Source organism: Ceratotherium simum, chromosome X, assembly GCF_057802395.1.
Source record: "Ceratotherium simum simum isolate JZ-2026a chromosome X, ASM5780239v1, whole genome shotgun sequence".
Taxonomy (NCBI): Eukaryota; Metazoa; Chordata; class Mammalia; order Perissodactyla; family Rhinocerotidae; genus Ceratotherium; species Ceratotherium simum.
Window position 1 is genome coordinate 73416852 of NC_141940.1, and position 18920 is coordinate 73435771.

The following is an 18920-nucleotide window of genomic DNA, read 5'->3' on the forward strand; positions in this document are numbered from 1 at the left end:
AAATCCTTCCCCCCTCCCCCAGCTGTTAAACATATCCAAGTCTCTTCTCTCTAAAAATCAAACAAATCCTTCTTTGACAATGCATTGCCCTCTAGCTACCACATTCCTTTCTTAGGCAAGCTTCTCAAAAGAATAGTCTCTACTAAATGTTTCCACTTCTCCACCTCTGATTTAATTCTCAATCCACTGCAGTCTGGGTTCTACCTCCAGTGCTCTGCTGAGACTGCTCTCATTTAGGTAACTGTCAAATCTAGTGGACATCTCTCAGGCTTTATCTTATTTAACCGTTCTACTGTATTCAACACTTTTAACCACCTCTTTGCTCCTTTTGGAAACATTTTTTTATCCCTCCCCTTCAGATCACTATTGTTTCCTGGTTCTCTTTCTACCTCTATGACCACTCTTCCCTGGTCTCCTTCATAAGCTTCTCTTCCCATGCCTGCCCTTTAATTTTTTTCTCAAATGGAAATAGCTTTTTTTTTTTCTGATTAAATAAAGAATATATATAAAGAAATACATTCATTGTTTAAAAATCAGGTCTTTTAGAAAATTATAAATAGAACCATAAAATCCAACTGAAACCCCACCACACAGAGGTAACCACTGCTAACATTTTGATTTATATCCTTCAAGTCTTTAAAAATTATTATATATATCATATACAGTAATACAAAGGGTATCATATTACAATATTTTTACCAGCTTTTTTTCACTTTTTTTGTGGGCATCATTCCATATCAACAAGTATAGAACATTATTTTAAATGGATACATAGGAGAACCCTGAATTTGGCCATTTACACAGGAGACTGAGTTTTATGATGGAAGTGACTGAGATACAAAGTCTGTAAAATATAGAACCCACTACTCCTTTGTAAGACTCGTCATATAAACAAATTCACAAATTAGAAAAAAATGGCTACAAATATTCCATTGCATAAAATGTACAATTATTTGCTCTTAAAGATAAGATCCTGGGCCGGCCCTGTGGCTTAGCGGTTAAGTGCGTGTGCTCCACTACTGGCTGCCCGGGGTTTGGATCCCGGGTGTGCACCGACGCACCGCTTGTCTGGCCTTGCTGAAGTCGCGTCCCACATACAGCAACTAGAAGGATGTGCAACTATGACATACAACTATCTACTGGGGCTTTGGGGAAAAAAAAAAGGAGGAGGATTGGCAATAGATGTTAGCTCAGAGCTGGTCTTCCTCAGCAAAAAGAGGAGGATTAGCATGGATGTTAGCTCAGGGCTGATCTTCCTCACAAAAAAAAAAAAAAAAGACAAGATCGGTATACTGGTATCTTTATGTAATTATCTGATTATTTTCTCAGGATAAATTATTGGAAGGGAAATTTTCGAGTCAAAAGTTGGTAAATAACATTAAAAATTTTTTAAAAATACAAAAGTACTTAGACATAAATGAAATGAAAATGAAAAACAACTCTCCCTGCCATCCCTGACTCCTGTTCTCCAGCTCTGCTCTCCAGAGACAAGCAGTATTACAAGTTTCTTGAGGTGAATGGGTTTTTAAACATATGCCACCAATTTGCCTCCCAGAAAGATTGTATGGATTTACACTCTCATCAATACTGCACGCCTTCACCAAATTTTAAATCTTCTGTCCTTGCCTCTTCACATTTTTCTTTCTACACTGTATGCTGATGACTCCCAAATCTCTCTCTCTAACCCTGATCACACCCTTGAGCTCCAGGCCAGTATTTCCAGCTGCCTGCTAGACATCTCCACGTGGATGTCCTACAGACACCCCAGATTTATCTAAACTGAACTCATTGTCTTCCCTCCCAAACTTACTCTTCTTTCTGTAATTCCAGTTTTGATTTGTGGTACCAGGATCCACCTAGTTACCTAGATCAGAAACCTAGGAGTCATTTTCAGTTTCGTCCCTCTCCCCTCAAATTGTAGTAATAGTGAATAGTTACTGGTCACTTATTGTTTGCATGTATTTTATTTAATTCTCACAAAAGCCCCACAGGTAGCTTTTAGTCTTATCATTTCCATTTTACAGATGAACACTGTTTGGATAACTTGCTCAAGGTTATATAGCTAGGAAGCAGGGATTTCAACCCAGATAGCTTAAGTCCATAGCTCACATGCTTAAGCCCTATACTATACTACCATCGCATCTAATCAGATACAAGTCCTATCTATTTTATTTCCTCAATCTCAGTCCTATCTCCTCGCTTTTCTCCATTCCCACCATCACCACCAGATTCCAAGTCTTATTGTCGATACTCTCATAATTAGTCACATTCAACTCAAATACATCTTCCATGTTGCCTGCAAAATAATCCTTTTAAAACACAAATCTGATCATGTCTTTTTCCTGTTGAAGGTCCTTCAGTGGCTCCCTATCGCTTACATCATAAAGCCAGAGATCATTTGCTTAATATAGAAGTATAACCCTCAGCTGCCCGTCCCCAGCCAGCCTACCTCTCTAAGCACTTCCATTACACAATCCAAAGTGGTGATAATTGCCTAAAAATATCATGCTGTTTCTTATCGGAATGACATTGCACATGCTATTCTCTCTGCAAGAAATTACCTTTCCCCGTTTCCACTTCTATTTGTCCTTTACATCTTTTCATGTCTGTCAATCTCAGATGTTTCCTCCTCCAGGAAGGCTTCCCTAATTCCTCCAGTTATTCATGTCCTGTGTGCTGCTTTGAACATTCGCTTATTTTGTATTTGTCACATTATATCAGTTTTATTTAGTTGTCTCCCTTTCTAGAATGTTAACTCCTTGAGGGCAGGAACTCACTTATTCAACTCTAGGTCTTTAGTGTTTAGCATGGTCCCTGGCACATAAGTAGTTGCTTAGAAGATATCAGTTAAATTGAATTAGATTACTTAATTGTGAAATTATAGGGCCTTGTACTCTGTTGAAGGAATTTCAGGCATCAGTGACACGGGAAATTTTTTTGAGCAGATGAGGGCAGGTGCAGAAAAGAGAAAGGATGACCTAAAATCACCACCCCTAATGTGGGGCACTACCCCTTCAAGTGGGCGATGAGTAAATTAGTCATATAAATATTAATACATATTTCTATAGATATTCTCATGTAGACATGTATTCTATCTCTATTGTGGGCTGCAAGCAACCTCAGAGCAGTGCCAAGTATGGAGCTCTGCAGAGTAGAGATAGAAGGTATGAAATAAATGCCCTCAATTTGCTGAGAAATGTAATACCTGAGTACACCTGGAGTTAGCTTTTATGTGGCAACAAGTGGAGGATGAAGATATGCCCAAATTTTCCTGAAAAGTGAGAATGAGAAATCATCTTTGTTTACCCCATCCTCGCTGCTTTCCTGGCACCGTAGATAGTGCTCATTGAGTGCTCAATGGCGCGTGGAATGAATGGAAACTATCAGTGGCACAAGTGGCGAGGCTTCGTTCTGGGTTCTTAGTACTGTTGTTGGAACCCCACCCTCCGGAGACCATCCTTCTATTTTTGCGCAAAACCCTGACTTATTGAGGTCACGGGACTTTGGCCGATCACTGTAGGATCCTACTTTGCGGGGCAGTGCCCACTGCTGACTGATACACGGTATATAAGACAATTTCTTGGGTTGAGGAGCAGCGATTGGCGCATAGCGCCTGGAGAGCTTCCCAGGATATTGGGTGGTGCGTGTTGGAAATGCAGGTTCCGGGGCAGCCGCAAACACCACCCGGAAGCCTGAATGAGGCGTCCTCTGTACAGCACAGACAACCGCCAGCTTGGCCGCTATTCAGGGTGCCGGGCCCGGGGCCGGGGCAACGTGCGCGTGCGTGCGTACGTGCGTGCGTGGGCGCGCGTGCGCGGCGCCGCTGTCTGTGGGTTGGCTGGTTACTTTGCAAGCGGGAGGGGCCGTGCGCGCTCCTCCCTCCGGCCTCTGTCCCTTACCCCCTTTCCCTGGTCCCGGTCTCTCCTTCGGAAAGATGTCGGACACGGCAGTAGCTGACACTCGGCGCCTTAACTCGAAGCCGCAGGACCTGACCGACGCTTATGGGCCGCCAAGTAACTTCTTGGAGATCGACATCTTTAATCCACAGACGGTGGGCGTGGGCCGCGCGCGCTTCACCACCTATGAGGTTCGCATGCGGGTGAGTCACGGGGTGAGGGAGACAGCTGAGGGAGGACCGGGCGGCTGGGCGGGGTGGGGGAGGCTGCCATAGGGACGACTAACGGTGGAGAAGAAGCTTGAAGGGGTCATTTGGGGGTTAGTAGAGCTTAATAGATTTGGAGAGACGTCTGCAGACTCGGTTGTGGCCCGAGGGTACAGAAAACTCCTGAGGGGGACATCGGACTGGGGTGAGGGAAAACAAGTACCCAGGAGCAAGAAGCGAAGCATGGCTGGATGGGGTGAGGAGGATGGAGATCAGAGTGAAGAATCAAGGAAATAGAAATCATGACTGTAGCGACAGAAGGAAAGAAGGAAGAGTGGAAGAGGGCTGGGGGATGGAAAGCCACGGCGATATATCACTGGGTCCCATAACTAAACTATGTTGTGGGAAGTCAGTCTGAAGAGGGACAGCAGGAAGACCCGGCTTCTTCCTAATGCAGTCTCCCTGGGATGATGGAGTTAAACAAAGCCTGGATTAAAGGGAAAATAGACTCCAGAAAAGGGAGGCAGTGGGCTTGGTGGAGCAGAAGAAAGGGAGTCTCCTTGAAACCGAGTGCTTCCCGGACTTGAGTAGAATTAGCATCTGAAGGAGAGAAGTATTTTATGCTTAAGTTTTCTCAGGTACCACATGCTGTGTCTCTCTGTGAAACCTGGCCTTGCACTGGGATTGGGGGATTGTCAGTAGCTGCTCTGCTTTCCGTGCTGATCTTTTAGATTTGAAGTATCCAGAATGTTGATTTTAATATTTATTGGCTCTCATTTCTGTCCTAGATTAACCTTCTGGATTCAGACCCTGGTCTGTAGTTACTTTAATAGATGACATTTCAGGACTGCCCCAGGAGTGGCTTCTGCCAGTGTGCACTGCAGAGGACTTTATTCTCTAGTTCTTAGTCCACAGTGCAAGGATGGAATGTGCAGAATAGAGTACACAGTTTGCAGGTTCTTTTGCCCAGTTGAAGTGGTTATAGGCAAAAAAGTTTGAGAACCATTTTGTAATTTTCCTTATGTTTTCTTCTCAGACTACAAGGCCAGAATATTCTCTATGCACAGCATGCTGCTCAGATAGCATTTGAAGACGTAAAAGAGTGTATGTGCTTTCAGTTTTGAATGAATGAATGAAATAAATGAGAGATTGTGCTCTCCTACCTGGGCTTTGAAATCCGATTGAGAAATGATGATTTCCAAATTCCAAGTTAGGCCAAGTCCAAACTGAAGAAAGAAAAGCGAATAGCAAAAAATGAGAAAAACTCGTCTATATAAGAACTATTTGGGGGCCGGCCCTGTGGTGCAAGTGGTTAAGTGCGCGCGCTCTGCTGTGGTGGCCCAGGGTTCACCGGTTCTGATCCCCGGCACGCACCGATGCACCTCTTGTTAAGCCATGCTGTGGTGGCGTCCCATATAAAGGAGAGGAAGATGGGCATGGATGTTAGCCCGGGGCCAGTCTTCCTCAGCAAAAAAAAAAAGAGGAGGATTGGCATTGGATGTTAGCTCAGGGCTGGTCCTCCTCACAAAAAAAGAAAAAAGAACTATTTGAACTCATCTCTTTGGGGAAGAATAGAAATTAGATCCTTCAAAATATGATAAAAGCTGGAAACTGTTCGTGGTAGAGAACTTTACCTGAGGAAGCCTGGGCATACCTTGTTCAGTATAAGGACTCTCTGCTGTGGGGTTTGGAGACATTGTCTTGATGCATTACCCAAGAACCTTAGGGATTATGGATGAAATAGCTCTCTACTTCAGGCATTCTAATAACAACAGAGACTGTTCATCTAGTGCCTACAATGTGCCAGGCACTGAACTAGGTTTTAGTTTCTAAATCCTTACGAAAACACCATTTTGCAGGTAGGAAACTGAGGAGGAATGCAGTTTAAGTAACTTGCCCAAGTACACGTAGATAATAAGTGGCAGGGCTGGCGTTTGAACCCAGGTCTGTCTGACCCCCAAAGCCCATCACAATCTTTCCACTACACTTCTGCCTCTTTGGCAATGCTTAGTTGCAAAACTTTAGTGTGCAAAATTTGTCTACCCACTAAGCTTTTCATCCGTCTTTTCCACAATTTCTAATTGTATGGTGATGATAGGGTTGATGGCAGTTCCTAGTTCCGCAAGTTTGAGTTAGTTTGTATTGTTTATGTTAATTTGTATGGCTATATAGGCTTTTAATGTTTTTATTGAACTCTGTTTTGGGGAAAAATTGTAAAATCACTTGATTTTTTTAATAATTTTATTTATTTATTTTTCTCCCCAAAGCCCCAGTAGATAGTTGTACGTCATAGCTGCACATCCTTCTAGTTGCTGTACGTGGGACACGACCTCAGCATGGCCGGAGAAGCGGTGCGTCGGTGCATGCCCGGGATCCGAACCCGGGCCGCCAGCAGCGGAGCGCATGCACGTAACCGCTAAGCCACGGGGCCGGCCCAATCATTTGGTTTTAAATTGCTATTTTAAGTGTTTGATCGATGTAGGCGTTACAGGGAGCATGAGACTCAGAGAATGGGCTTTGAGAGTTAGGTATTGGGTATGGTAGAAGCAGATGGCACTGACTTTTTTTCTTTGTATAATAGCTAAATATTTCTGAAGCTGTTCCCTTTCATTTTGTTCAGGAAAGAATCCCCCCCCACCCCCTCAAGAAATGAGGAGTCTGGAGAGGTGTCCTGGTGACTTCACGTGATGTGTATGGAATTTTTCAAATGTCATTTGTCCTGTGGACTTGAACTTTGCTTCTTTCTCTCCTTTCCCTTGACTTTGTGTTGACCAGAGCCAGAGGACTCTCTATATCCTGTACTACACAGTCCTGTCTTCCTCGTATGATTTGTAGGTTGGAGCTGGGAGACTATCCTAGTACATAGTAGCCCCTTCCTTAGATGGCTGGGTGTTGAGATGAAAGGCCATTATTGTCACCATTCTGTGGGGGTAGGGAAAGAATAGCATTTTTGTGAGTCAAAGGAGGAAGTCCACAAAATGGCAGTGGGTGGTGTCTCTGTGTCTTGGAAGAATCTACTCAGCATTTTTTTCTTTTCTTTGGTCCTTCTGTTGGCTTCTGTAAAAACCTACTAGTTAAGGTTCTACTGTTTGGAGATCACAGTATTTGTAATGAACTCGAGTGAAAACCTAGAATCTGAAAACCTGACACTGAAGGGCTTTTTTTTCTTGCGGGATTATTTTTTTCCCTCAGCTTTATTGAGATATAATTGACATATAACATCATGTAAGTGTAAGTTCAAGGTGTACAATGTGATGATTTGATATATATATGTATTTCTTGCAGAATTCTGAGAATGTTCTCTATAACGATTTATTTTGAATAGTTGATACATGCACATGGTACAAAATTCAAAAGGTACTAAAAAAGATATACTGTAAAAACTGTCTCCCTCCCTCCCTCTGCCTTCCAGAGGTTCCCTTTCCGAAGAAACCACTGTTTCCAGTTTCTTATTCTTCTAAAGGATAGTTTAGGTGATAAAATATTACTTCACATGTACGTATCTCACTCCACTTCAACCCATTGACATTCCTTGGACCTCGATCCTGAGTAGAGTTGTAACTAATGTAAGTTGGCCAGTTATTTGGCTTTTGATGACCTATACCTAGAACTGGATCCTGAAAAGACAATTTCCAGTCTTGAGGACTATAAAGCATGATGTAGTCAGTGCTGTGGGAAACTATAGCATGGCTCCAAGATGCTCTTTTCCCACCCTGAGGCAGTTGTGGAAAAAGGAGAGAAAGTAGTTCCTTTTATTTCCATCTGCTGATCTGAGTTGGCTGGTAGGAAATATAGTCAGTATTAATACATGTGGTTGGCCATTTCTACTTAGAACTTGTAGACAGGAGTGAGGATCAGGGCTTTTTGTTTCTCTGGGGCTCACGTTGCCATTAGAGCCTTGGGAAAATTCTCAATGATTAAGATGTGGGAATAAGCTGATTTATATCAGGGAGCAAGCTATGGTAAGCCAACTTAATGTAATTGCTGTTTCTGCTGCACTTTCTAAATAAGGAGAGGGTAAACAGATACATAGGGCCTCTATAATCAATTGAGTCTTTATTGAGTAACTTGTATAGTCTGCATTTAGGGAGATGCAGAAGTAGTCATAGCTCCTGATTTCAGTGAATTTATAGTTTAGTTAGGTAGCAAGACTAACATGATGCATAAAACAATAATGTGTCAGGCAGTACTAAAATATAAGTGTCATAGGTGTTCAGAGCAGAGGAAGACCAATAAATCAAGCTGGTGTTGTCAGGAAAGATTTCCTGGATGAAGTGGGACTTGAGCTGGGACTTGTAGAGTGAAGAAGATTTGGACAGGAAAAGCAGAGGAAGACATACCTTGGAGGTGCTTATCTCCTGTTCTTTACAGCGAACTTAAATTCACTTTTCAATTGAAAATGTAATACATGCACATGATAAATTCAAATTGTACAATGAAAAATATGATTCTCCCACCCATTCCAGTTGCCTAATCTTATTCTCCAAAGTCAGTCACTGTTACCAGTATCTTTTCATAAGTATTTTGTTCATAAGTGTAAATATATACATATATACATGTCCCTTTTTAAAACACAAGTAGAGGCAAGCTATATATACTGTACTGCATCTTGATTTTATTATCACAAATAATAAAATGCAGTGAAAACCCTTGTACGTACATATTTGCATACAACCTTAAGTCTATTTGTAGGATAAATTCTAAGCAGCAAGGGACTTCTTATCACCAACTGTGACAGGGATGGATGTGGGAAGGACTGGTATTCACCTGGTGGTGTTTTGAAAGAGTTATAGGAGCATAGTCCATAGGAGCTGTTTCTTCATTGGGACTGTCCAAGTGGTTCTGACAAGTGGCCACCACAGGCTGAACATTACTCACCATCTCTTTTCTTCCATTCTTTCTTCCCTGTAGACAAACCTACCTATCTTCAAGCTGAAGGAGTCCTGTGTACGACGACGCTACAGTGACTTTGAGTGGCTAAAAAATGAGCTGGAGCGAGATAGTAAGGTATGGCATCGTTCCCTGTCTGGCGGCCTTGGAGGAGGAGGTCTACATAGACTGAGAGTGCTTAAGATCACAGTCTATAAAATCTTGAGAACAATGGAGAGGGTGAACATACTATCTACCAAATCCCAATATGTTGATCTGGGTGATAGCCTTTGAAACTTGCAAGTGGTAAGTTTAGGACAAATTTTAAAGAAAAAGTATTACTTGACTAGTGGCTAGTAAAGTCATACAACTTAACTCCTCTAAGTGCTAAAAGTGGAAAGTACAGTGTTAGGAAAGGCCTAGCTAAATTCTTGGATGGTAGTGGATTGTTAAAGAAAGTGAGGAATATTTGGAGTTTATGTCCTTTCTTTTGAGATAGTAAACCTGTCCTACAAAAACAGAGTTGGATTAATTTTTGACCTGAGCCATCCTGACTTGTTCTTACGGTCTCAGTTCTTGCAAGTTGCTGGCTGTGGGATAGGATGGACCCTATGCCTAATAGAAAATGAGATATACAGTGCTTATCATCTCATTCCCTCTCTGTCCTCTCCCATGTGGCTGATATTTTGCATCTTCCTGCAGATTGTAGTACCACCACTGCCTGGGAAAGCCTTGAAGCGGCAGCTCCCTTTTCGAGGAGATGAAGGGATCTTTGAGGAGTCCTTCATTGAAGAGAGGAGGCAGGGCCTCGAACAGTTTATTAACAAGTAAGCCAAGGTCCTGGCGGCTCCTCTTGCTACTTTTGCCATCATGCTCTTTCTGTATGTTTCATGTCTCCTCTTTTGTAATGGGTAATAGGATGTGGTGCCGATTGTGTGGTGGGCTGACTGGAAGTAAAACTCCATTCTTTTGAGCAGAATTCTGATCCTGTACCTAAGGGCCTGAGAAAGCACTGCATGTTGGATGTGTCTAGGGATTTCCCCCTCCCTACCCCTCTATCCTCCTTCTCCTCTACAATATTAGGGTTGAAGTGGTACCCTGCTGCTTCCTCTACTTGCTTGAACCTCAGGGCTGACCTTGCTCTTCCTCCCCTGTCCACACCCCCATCCCTCTGCAAATTCTCTCTAATCCCAAATACTACTGATAACCATCTTGGTCTCTTTATAGAATTGCTGGGCATCCACTGGCTCAGAACGAACGCTGCCTACACATGTTCCTGCAGGAGGAGGCAATTGACAGGAACTACGTCCCCGGGAAGGTGCGCCAGTAGGAGCCCCTCTCACCACTTGCCCTCTACCTTCCTGCTGAAATGACATTGATTTTTACACTAAGCCTCTCTCTCTCTTTGATCTGAAGTTAGCTCCCCATCCCCTGGCCTGATAGACTGTCTGGCATTGTGTTCTTTGGTACCTGACTACACCGTGGGCACTCTGCTAGGATCCTCTTCTGTGAGGAGAGATGTGAAACCACAGGCAGATGCCCTTTGCTTGGGGTTGGGGGTTGGGTGGAGGGATTGGAGTGGAAGGCAATTTCTTGGGTATTTACCCATGCCAGAAGGCTAACCTTGGGGAGGGGGCGGGTCTTGTGCTGATGAGGCACTTGGATACATACTGATGCTGCAAGTCCAGGGGATTTTTCTTACTCTTAGGTTTAACCAAGAATGCTGAGCAGGGAAAAACCCTGCCTTTCCTTCTTGCATGATTTTTCTCCTTTTTGGGAAGGTGATAGAGACCCAAAAGCTCTCCTTGTTTTCTCTAAGCCTGCTCCCAGTTTTTTCCAGTTTCTTTTGTTACTTTCTCCCTTGTTGCTTTTCATGGCAGTAATCCTCCTAGACTCTAAGCAGTCTGTTGTGTGGAGCAAGGTGTGTGGGTTTTCTGGGCCCATCATCATGGCTGCTTCAGAGTCAGAAGAAAGCCATAGGACACTAGGGGAGCTCCTGTTGCCTAGCCCCTCTCCTTTGTGGCTCCCCACTCTGACTGTCTGTTCTTGCTCACCAGCAGGTGAGTTAGTATGGGCCAGCAGTTCTCCCTCCCCAAGCCCTTGCTACTTTATGAGTTAGCTTTGCAGGTTTGGTGGTTTGAGGGGGTGGGGGCAGCTCACCACTGCCAGGTAGCTCCCTGAAGGGTGGGAGTGGATCATTTTCTAAGTACCTCTCAGTGGTAGGGAAGGGCATCACCACTAGCTTCCTTCCATTCTCCCTTTCCCCCATCCCATTTAGTGCTGCCACGGGGCAGAAGCACATGAATGAACCACACAGTCTCTGACTTCTCCTAAGCACTTTGAGCTGTTGAATGGGGCTCGGAGGCAAGAGTTGTCGCTGCCCTTCCTAGCTTGGTCACAGGGTTTTTGAACTGCCTGCACTTGTTTCCCATGGAACTCCAGCCTTCTCCCCAGAAGTTGAGCTAGGGATAGCAGCTGGGTATGGATTTTCCAAATCTTAGAGTCTGAAGCAGCTTCTTGAGGCTGGCAATTTTCCTGGGCTTCTGTCTGGGAGGTAGTGGTTTGTTTGCTGGGCCCTGAGATCTATCCCAGGTGGTGGGATGGGAGCAAGTTAACTCTGGTTTCAGGTCAAAAGTGGGGGGCTCTTTGCCTATCATGGAAGGATTGGAGTTCTCTATACAGGATCTTGGGGAAAAGGATTACTGATTCTGATAAGACCCTGATCGGAGAGATTAGGATTGGATTTTGACATGGGATTTGGAGTCCATCTAAATGTTGAAGTTCCCTGAGACAGATCAGCTCTCCAGCTGCTAGGCCTGTGCCAGGGGCTGAGCAGCCCCTAGAGAGAGGCTCTGCTCCCTTCCCCACCTCCCCAATGTTGGTATTGTTGCTGCCTTTTTGATTTGTATCCTCTGTTATTGACTTGTTTTTTTTAAAGATTCCCTCTTTCAGTGTGCACAAATGCTGAGAGCCTGAGGCCCCATTTCTGCTGTGTATATATCCTGACTCGGGGCTTTTATTCAGCAAACTATTCATTCTTCTGTCAGACAATGTCATATTCAACTCTGTTCATATTAAACCACTGTGAAGCAAGCCTCTGTTTTCCTGCTTAAGTTGTAAATTTAGTATTTTTTAGCGTCTAAGATATTCTGGGTATTGTGCAGAAATCATACAACATGGTCAGTGTCCTGAGGTAATAAGTAAGTTTTGCATTTAAATTTAAAACAAAAAAAGCAGAATCCTAGCTGCCTGTAGTGATATTTACCTATCTTTCTTGCAGCTCACAATTGACTTTGTCACAGAGGTAATGCATCTGCTTGTAGGAAGTAGCCATAGAGCTCAGTACCTGGGGTTTGGGTCAGATTTAGTTTTTAAGCTTGTGGGTTTGTGCTAATTTGGGAAGGATATATTTATAGCATGTGTGTGTGTATGTATGTATGTATATGCATATGCTATATGTGTACATAATCGTGTGTGCATGTGCTTATCCTTCAACACACTCACATAGCACCTACAAACACTATTTCTTTTTTTTTTTTTTTTGTGAGGAAGATTAGCCCCTGAGCTAACACCTGATGCCAGTCCTCCTCTTTTTTGCTGAGGAAGATTGGTCCTGGGCTAACATCCGTGCCCATCTTCCTCTACTTTATATTGGACGCCGCCACAGCATGGCTTTCCAAGCAGTGGGTTGGTGCGTGCCCAGGATCCGAACCTGCGAACCCTGGGCTGCCAAAGTGGAGCGCGCACACTTAACCACTACACCCCCAGGCCAGCACCAACAGTATTTCTTTCATAGGCTTTTTACCTCAATTGAGACTTTTTTCCCCTTTCAAATAGATTTGATGCAGGCAGAAAGATGAGTAAACTCTGAGAACTTTTGATGAATGGATATTTTCATCTGACCAAGATGTTCTGAAATGGCTTCCTACACAAAGTGGGTTTTGGGAAAAGTTTGGAATGAGAGGAGGTAGGAGTCTTGTCATTTGAGAAGTCAAAGCTAGATTTAATCATGTGGTTGAGCATGGAAAGAAGGTCTAGAAAGTGATGTGGTCAAAACATGAGTTAAGGTGACTTTACATTGATACTTGGTTCTAAGTAGAAGAATGGGGCCTGAATGGAGGAAGTTAAGAGGTGTTGGTAGTTCAGGAATTAGATGACTGAAGATATCTGAGGGGATAGGGAAGAATAGATGTTTCTGTGAGATAGGAAAAAGGAAGAGTAACAAGAGAAATGCAATCTTCAAAGGCAGCAGTGTTGGAAAATGAATTAGAGAATAACTAGAAAAAGCAGCTATAAGATAAAATATTAACATTTTGGACAGATGACATTCATTTAACAAGTACTAATTAATAGCCTTCTGTGTGCCCAGCCTTATGATAAAAGCTGGGCTGGGGATGGGGTGGGGTGGTCCTGGTACAAATAAAATATGATTACATTCTCTTTCTTCAGAGACCTTACACTTCTTTTTTTTTTTTTATGAGGAAGATCAGCCCTGAGCTAACATATGTGCCAATCCTCCTCTTTTTGCTGAGGAAGACTGGCCCTGGGCTAACATCCGTGCCCATCTTATTCCACTTTATATGGGACGCCACCACAGCTTGATGAGCAGTGCGTAGGTGCACGCCCGGGATCCGAACCCGGGCCGCCAGCAGCAGAGCATGCACACTTAACTGCTACGCCACGGGGCTGCCCTGACCTTATGCTTCTTATACTTTAGTTCAGATGTCTGTCCAAGACAAGAAAACGCTAGAGACAAAATAAGAGGTCCTGGCACATCTGGTTAGTTGTCCAGTCTTTTTTTTTACTATCAGGTTAGGCAAATTCCCTCTCTTTGGAGTCAAATGGGCCATTTTAGCACAGTAATTGGATCCCGAAAGAACCCTGAATCCAAGCCCTCTTAACCATCAACACTGAGAAGAAGCATACTTTTATAAGGAATTCAAGTTTGTGCATGCATCTAGATGTTTACTACTAATTAATCCCTTTATCCATAGCACAGAAGCAGCTAAACCTTACACTGGGACCTGGGGGACAGAGGCTAATAAAATATTTTGATCATAGTAGCTAGACCCAAAAGAAGTCTGAATCTTCACATTCCAAAGATGCTTTATCTACCCTTTGACCCATTCTTTGAGATGAGTAGTTGAGCTAGTAAAGGGTAGGAGAGGTGGACAGCATACGGGCTTCTCTGGAGTATTTGTTTGATGAGATATCCTAGGTGAAACACTTGTATCTTCAAATATATGCTGTAATAATTTAAATAAAATTACTTTCTGCTGTGAAAATGTAGACCAGCTGCTCACTGAAGTGGGTATTTCTTCATATCCTTGAGGACTGTTGAGTCACCCCTGATCTTCTCTTCTTAGACACAATAACAGTTCTAATTTATCCTCACTTGGCTCATTTTTTAACCCTTTTATCTTTATTATTCTGAAATCTCTCTAAGGTCCTCACATGTCTCTAAGTCATAGAGTCTAAAACAGGATACTACTTTAATTATAGCCTGAAGGTTAGGTGGTTGTTAGTTCATTTATACATCGTACTATTCAAGTTTACTTTTAACATATAAACACTTTGTGACTAATTGAGCTTCTCTGCCACTCTCCAACTACCCACCACCCCTCATTCCTCTTATCTTTCTTTTTTTTTTGCCTTGCTTGTACAAAAAAATAATTGTTCCCTATTTTAACTTTATTTTCTCTCCTGTCTGCCTGCCTATTTGTCTCTGTCTGTCTCTGTCTGTCTGTCTGTCTGTCTGTCTATCTATCTATCTATCTATCTATCTATCTATCTATCTATCTATGCTTTGAGAACAGAAAACTTATTCCTTACAAACAAACTGGGCTAATTATTAACATTACAAAGGGATTCTTTAAATCTCTGCAGGCTTCCTTTAAATAGGTGCTTCCTATGGTGGTTTTAAGTGTTTGTATATAGATCATCAACTACTTGATATAGAGAAACTGAAGGTGAAGGATTAAGAGGCATTGCCAATTGAAGATCAACCAGATATTAGATAAAACAGTTCTTTTTTTTTTTTTTAATTTTATTTATTTTATTTTTTCCCCCCAAAGCCCCAGTGGATAGTTGTATGTCGTAGCTGCACATCCTTCTAGTTGCTGTATGCGGGACTCGGCCTCAGGATGAACGGAGAAGTGGTGCCTCGATGCGCACCCGGGATCCAAACCCGGGCCACCAGCATCGCAGTGCGCGCACTTAACCACCAAGCCACAGGGCCGGCCCAGATAAAACAGTTCTTAAGTGAACAGTAAAATACAGTTAGATCCACAGAAATTTATGCATTACTTTTCAAGAAAATGTTATATTATTATACCAATAATACCTTTTATCCAAATACAGTCAACTTTTGATCATCTGTACTAATGGAGGTATATAGGGATATACATTTTTATTTTGTTATGCATTTTTCTAAAATTTAAATATAGAGGTGTCTAATATTCATAAGACTTAAAAAAATATTTCCTAATATATCATCGGAATGAAGACGCAGGAGGATCTGAAAAGTAGAAAGAGTACTAGGCCTGGAATAGAAACCTGGGTTCTGGAGCTGGCTATGCTATTAGCTGGCTTTGGCACCTTAGGCAAATTGCTTTGCTACTCTGGGCCTGTTTTCTCAACTATAAAATGAGGGGATTTGGCTAAATGATATCTGAGGTATCTTAAATCTCTAATTTTTATGATTTCCACCCTTTGCCAAGGAGTTGAGTAAACCCTGGAGGTGATGCCACCAAAAAGGTGAAAGCACAGTTTTTCCCATATGATAGAGTTTGCTATAGTGTGTTTAGTTTTCTCTCCCAGAAATGAATGGCTGTTCACTTATCCTGATTAGGTTTTGTTTGCCCACATCCTGTTGTATCAAGTCATGAGTACCCCATTGAAACTCGATGGTGATTTGATTTACGGTTGTCCTAATTTTACCTTAGGTCTTGTAGCTGAAAATTGTAAATGAAATACCTATATGGAATTATTCTTATTTGAAATATATAAATTATAATTTTGTTGATTGTTCTGATTACAAAAGTGCCTATTTTGTTAAAATGTTTCATTGTGGTGATAAAAATTCAAAAGTAATGGTAGTTGACAAAATATAAATGTGTAAAAAGTGAAAGATTTCTTCTTGTTCCCTCTCCCTACTCCCATTCTCCAAGAATAACTTAACTGGGTGTCTTCCCAGACCTTTTTCTATGCACAAATATATGTATATGACTATATACATATATGCATATATGAATATACATATATTCATACACACATATATATGTATGAACACTCACACACTTGAATATAGGTTTTTTTTCTGTGTTTTTTTTTTTTGTTTTTGTGAGGAAGATCAGCCCTGAGCTAACATCCATGCTAATCCTCCTCTTTTTGCTGAGGAAGACCGGCTCTTGAGCTAACATCTATTACCAATCCTCCTCCTTTTTTTTTTCCCCCCCTAAAGCCCCAGTAGATAGTTGTATGTCATAGTTGCACATCCTTCTAGTTGCTGTATGTGGGACGCGGCCTCAGCATGGCCGGAGAAGTGGTGCGTCGGTGGGTGCCCGGGATCCTAACCCGGGCCACCAGTAGCGGAACGCATGCACTTAACCGCTAAGCCACGGGGCTGGCCCTTGTATATAGTTTTTTAAGAAACAAAATGGGCTGTTATATGTACTATTTTGCGATTTAATTTTTTCACTTTGCAATGTATTGTGGACTTCTCATATTAGTACATGGACATTTACCTCATTTTAAAAAATAGTGGCATAACATTTTATAGTATGGTATGGTTGTATCACAATTTAATGATTCACTTATTGATGGAAATTTGTCTCCAATCATTCACTGTTACAAGTAATGCTACATAAAACCTTGCTCACGTATTCAAGTATTTCTGTAAGATAGATTTTGAGAGAAGGAATTGCTGGGTCAAAGGATGTGTACATTTTACATTTTGATAGGTACTACTAAGTTGCCTTCTTAAAGAGTGCAGTTTAGGCTCCCACTTACAGGGCCGACCCCATGGCTTAGCGGTTAAGTGTGCGCGTTCCACTACTGGCGGCCCCGGGTTCGGATCCCAGGCATGCACCGATGCACCACTTCTCTGGCCATGCTGAGGCCACATCCCACATACAGCAACTAGAAGGATGTGCAACTATGACATACAACTATCTACTGGGGCTTTGGGGAAAAAAAGGAGGAGGATTAGCATGGATGTTAGCTCAGGGCTGATCTTCCTCACACACACAAAAAATAATAAAATAAAAAAAATAGGCTCCCACTTACAGCAAATGAGAATTTGTTTCCCCACAAAAAGTTTCTTTGCCAAAAGTGGCCAACTATTAAACAACTGATAATTATGCAAACTACTTGGTGAAAATGGTTTTTCTTAGTTTTAATTTGCATTTTCTGGTACATATTACTTGTAATAAAACCACTATCAGGTTTTTAAAAATTTCCCCGCACATCTCATGTTAGTTGTACTAGAAGCAGTATTTATTGCTGCTAATTGAGCATCCCTACCACTCCTCACTGTAGATAAACCAACACTCTTAAAAGCCCTAGGTTTCTTCCCATCCGCCTGTGGGGGAAAATGAAGCAATTAGCCTGGTAGCTTTATCTGACCTCAGGGCCAACCTCCTTGAAAACTCGGGGAAATGTTACTTTGCTTCTTGGGCCACCGTCTCTCCAGCTTGGACTCCATTTTTGGTTATTCCTCTCAGATCCAAACCTTAGATGCCAGGCAGGGACGGACAAGGACAAGGGACCTAGCTCGAGAAGGTGACTGAAATAGGAGGCCGAATCACCAGGCCTCAGCTCTTGTGGTTGGCTGTCCACGTGTCAGTCAGAAATGAGCAAGCTTTTAGTTGGTCCTACGCAATGGAAAGCACATGCCCTCTTCTGATTGGCCTCTTTATCGAGGGGTGGGCCATACGGAGGCCTGCTGGTTGGCTGGAATGGAAAACCAATGGGAACTCGGTGGCGCTGCTTTCGAAAGCGAAGCCTGCCCTACGGCCACTGGAAGAGTCAGCGGGTTGCCTCGGAGCTTGTGCGGTTTGTTTGGTAACTGCGCCCTTCCGCAACCTGGCTATCCTCTATCCCCCCACCCCCGTCACGCTTCTGGCGTCTCAGAGTGTCTCCGGGTGTGCTGTGGCGACTCAGGCTGTAGTCTCCTTGTCTGGCCCTTAGGGAGGCCCTGCCTTAGCCTGCACGTCTCCTTCCACCACCGCCAGCCCAGAGCTCTGCCTCTGATGTGGCCGCTGAGGTCATGGGTCTGGGCCCAGGGAGTGGGGATCGGGGACCGAGAATGAGGCAAGAGTTTGCGGGCATCAGGGCGAGGTTCATGACGGCGGAAGCGGGAGAGGCTGAGCTCTGCAGCCGTGAAGGCCTTTGTATTAAGTCCCGGGAAGGGAGAAGGAGGTATCTGACCTAGAAAGTTCTGCCATCCAGGTGGCCACCACCATTTAGGCCAGCCATTCCCTCCATCGCCTGATTTCACCCCTCGTGGCTCCTGCCTAGACCCATCAACTCCAGAACCACTGCAGCAAATACGTTGGCCCTCTCAGTCTGGACTCAGAGCTAATCCTCCTTTCTTCTTCAATGCCAGTGCGTTTGACCTCCTTGCTTTATTCCTCTTTCCTAATTATCTTTAGTTACACTAGTACATTCTCCTTGTAAAACAAAAACTCAGAACATTACACATGGATGGGGCTAAAGTAGCCTTTGGGCATTACCCACAATCCTAGTCCTCTTTTCTCCTTCCCAAAGGGGAAAAAAACTGGTAGCAGTTTGTTATGTATCCTGGTAACCTTAACAGGTCTTTTTCAGAAAATATATTGTGTTGTGTTTTTATTTCTACAAAAAGAATACCATACTGTACATACCCTGCAGGTTTTTTCATTCAGTGTTTTTGGAACTTTTATTTTGCTACATCTAGATTTACTTTATT

General features: G+C 42.9%; 1 protein-coding gene across 17 annotated transcripts in view; it reads left to right on the forward strand.

Annotated features, from left to right (window-relative positions):
- Window positions 1-3859: 3859 nt before the first annotated feature.
- SNX12 (sorting nexin 12) overlaps window positions 3860-18920 on the forward strand; it is a 123789-nt gene continuing 108728 nt past the window's right edge. For 5 of the 17 annotated variants that reach the window (XM_087426566.1, XM_087426568.1, XM_087426565.1 and 2 more), the window contains exons 1-4: window positions 3874-4099; window positions 9014-9109; window positions 9674-9798; window positions 10199-10289. In XM_087426566.1, coding sequence (XP_087282692.1) covers window positions 3935-4099; window positions 9014-9109; window positions 9674-9798; window positions 10199-10289 — 477 coding nt within the window. In that variant the 5' untranslated portion in view covers window positions 3874-3934. Of the gene's footprint in view, window positions 4100-9013; window positions 9110-9673; window positions 9799-10198; window positions 12065-15045; window positions 16101-18920 lie in introns of those variants that run through there. The other 12 variants (XM_087426558.1, XM_087426557.1, XM_087426559.1 and 9 more) reach the window with 10 other exon arrangements.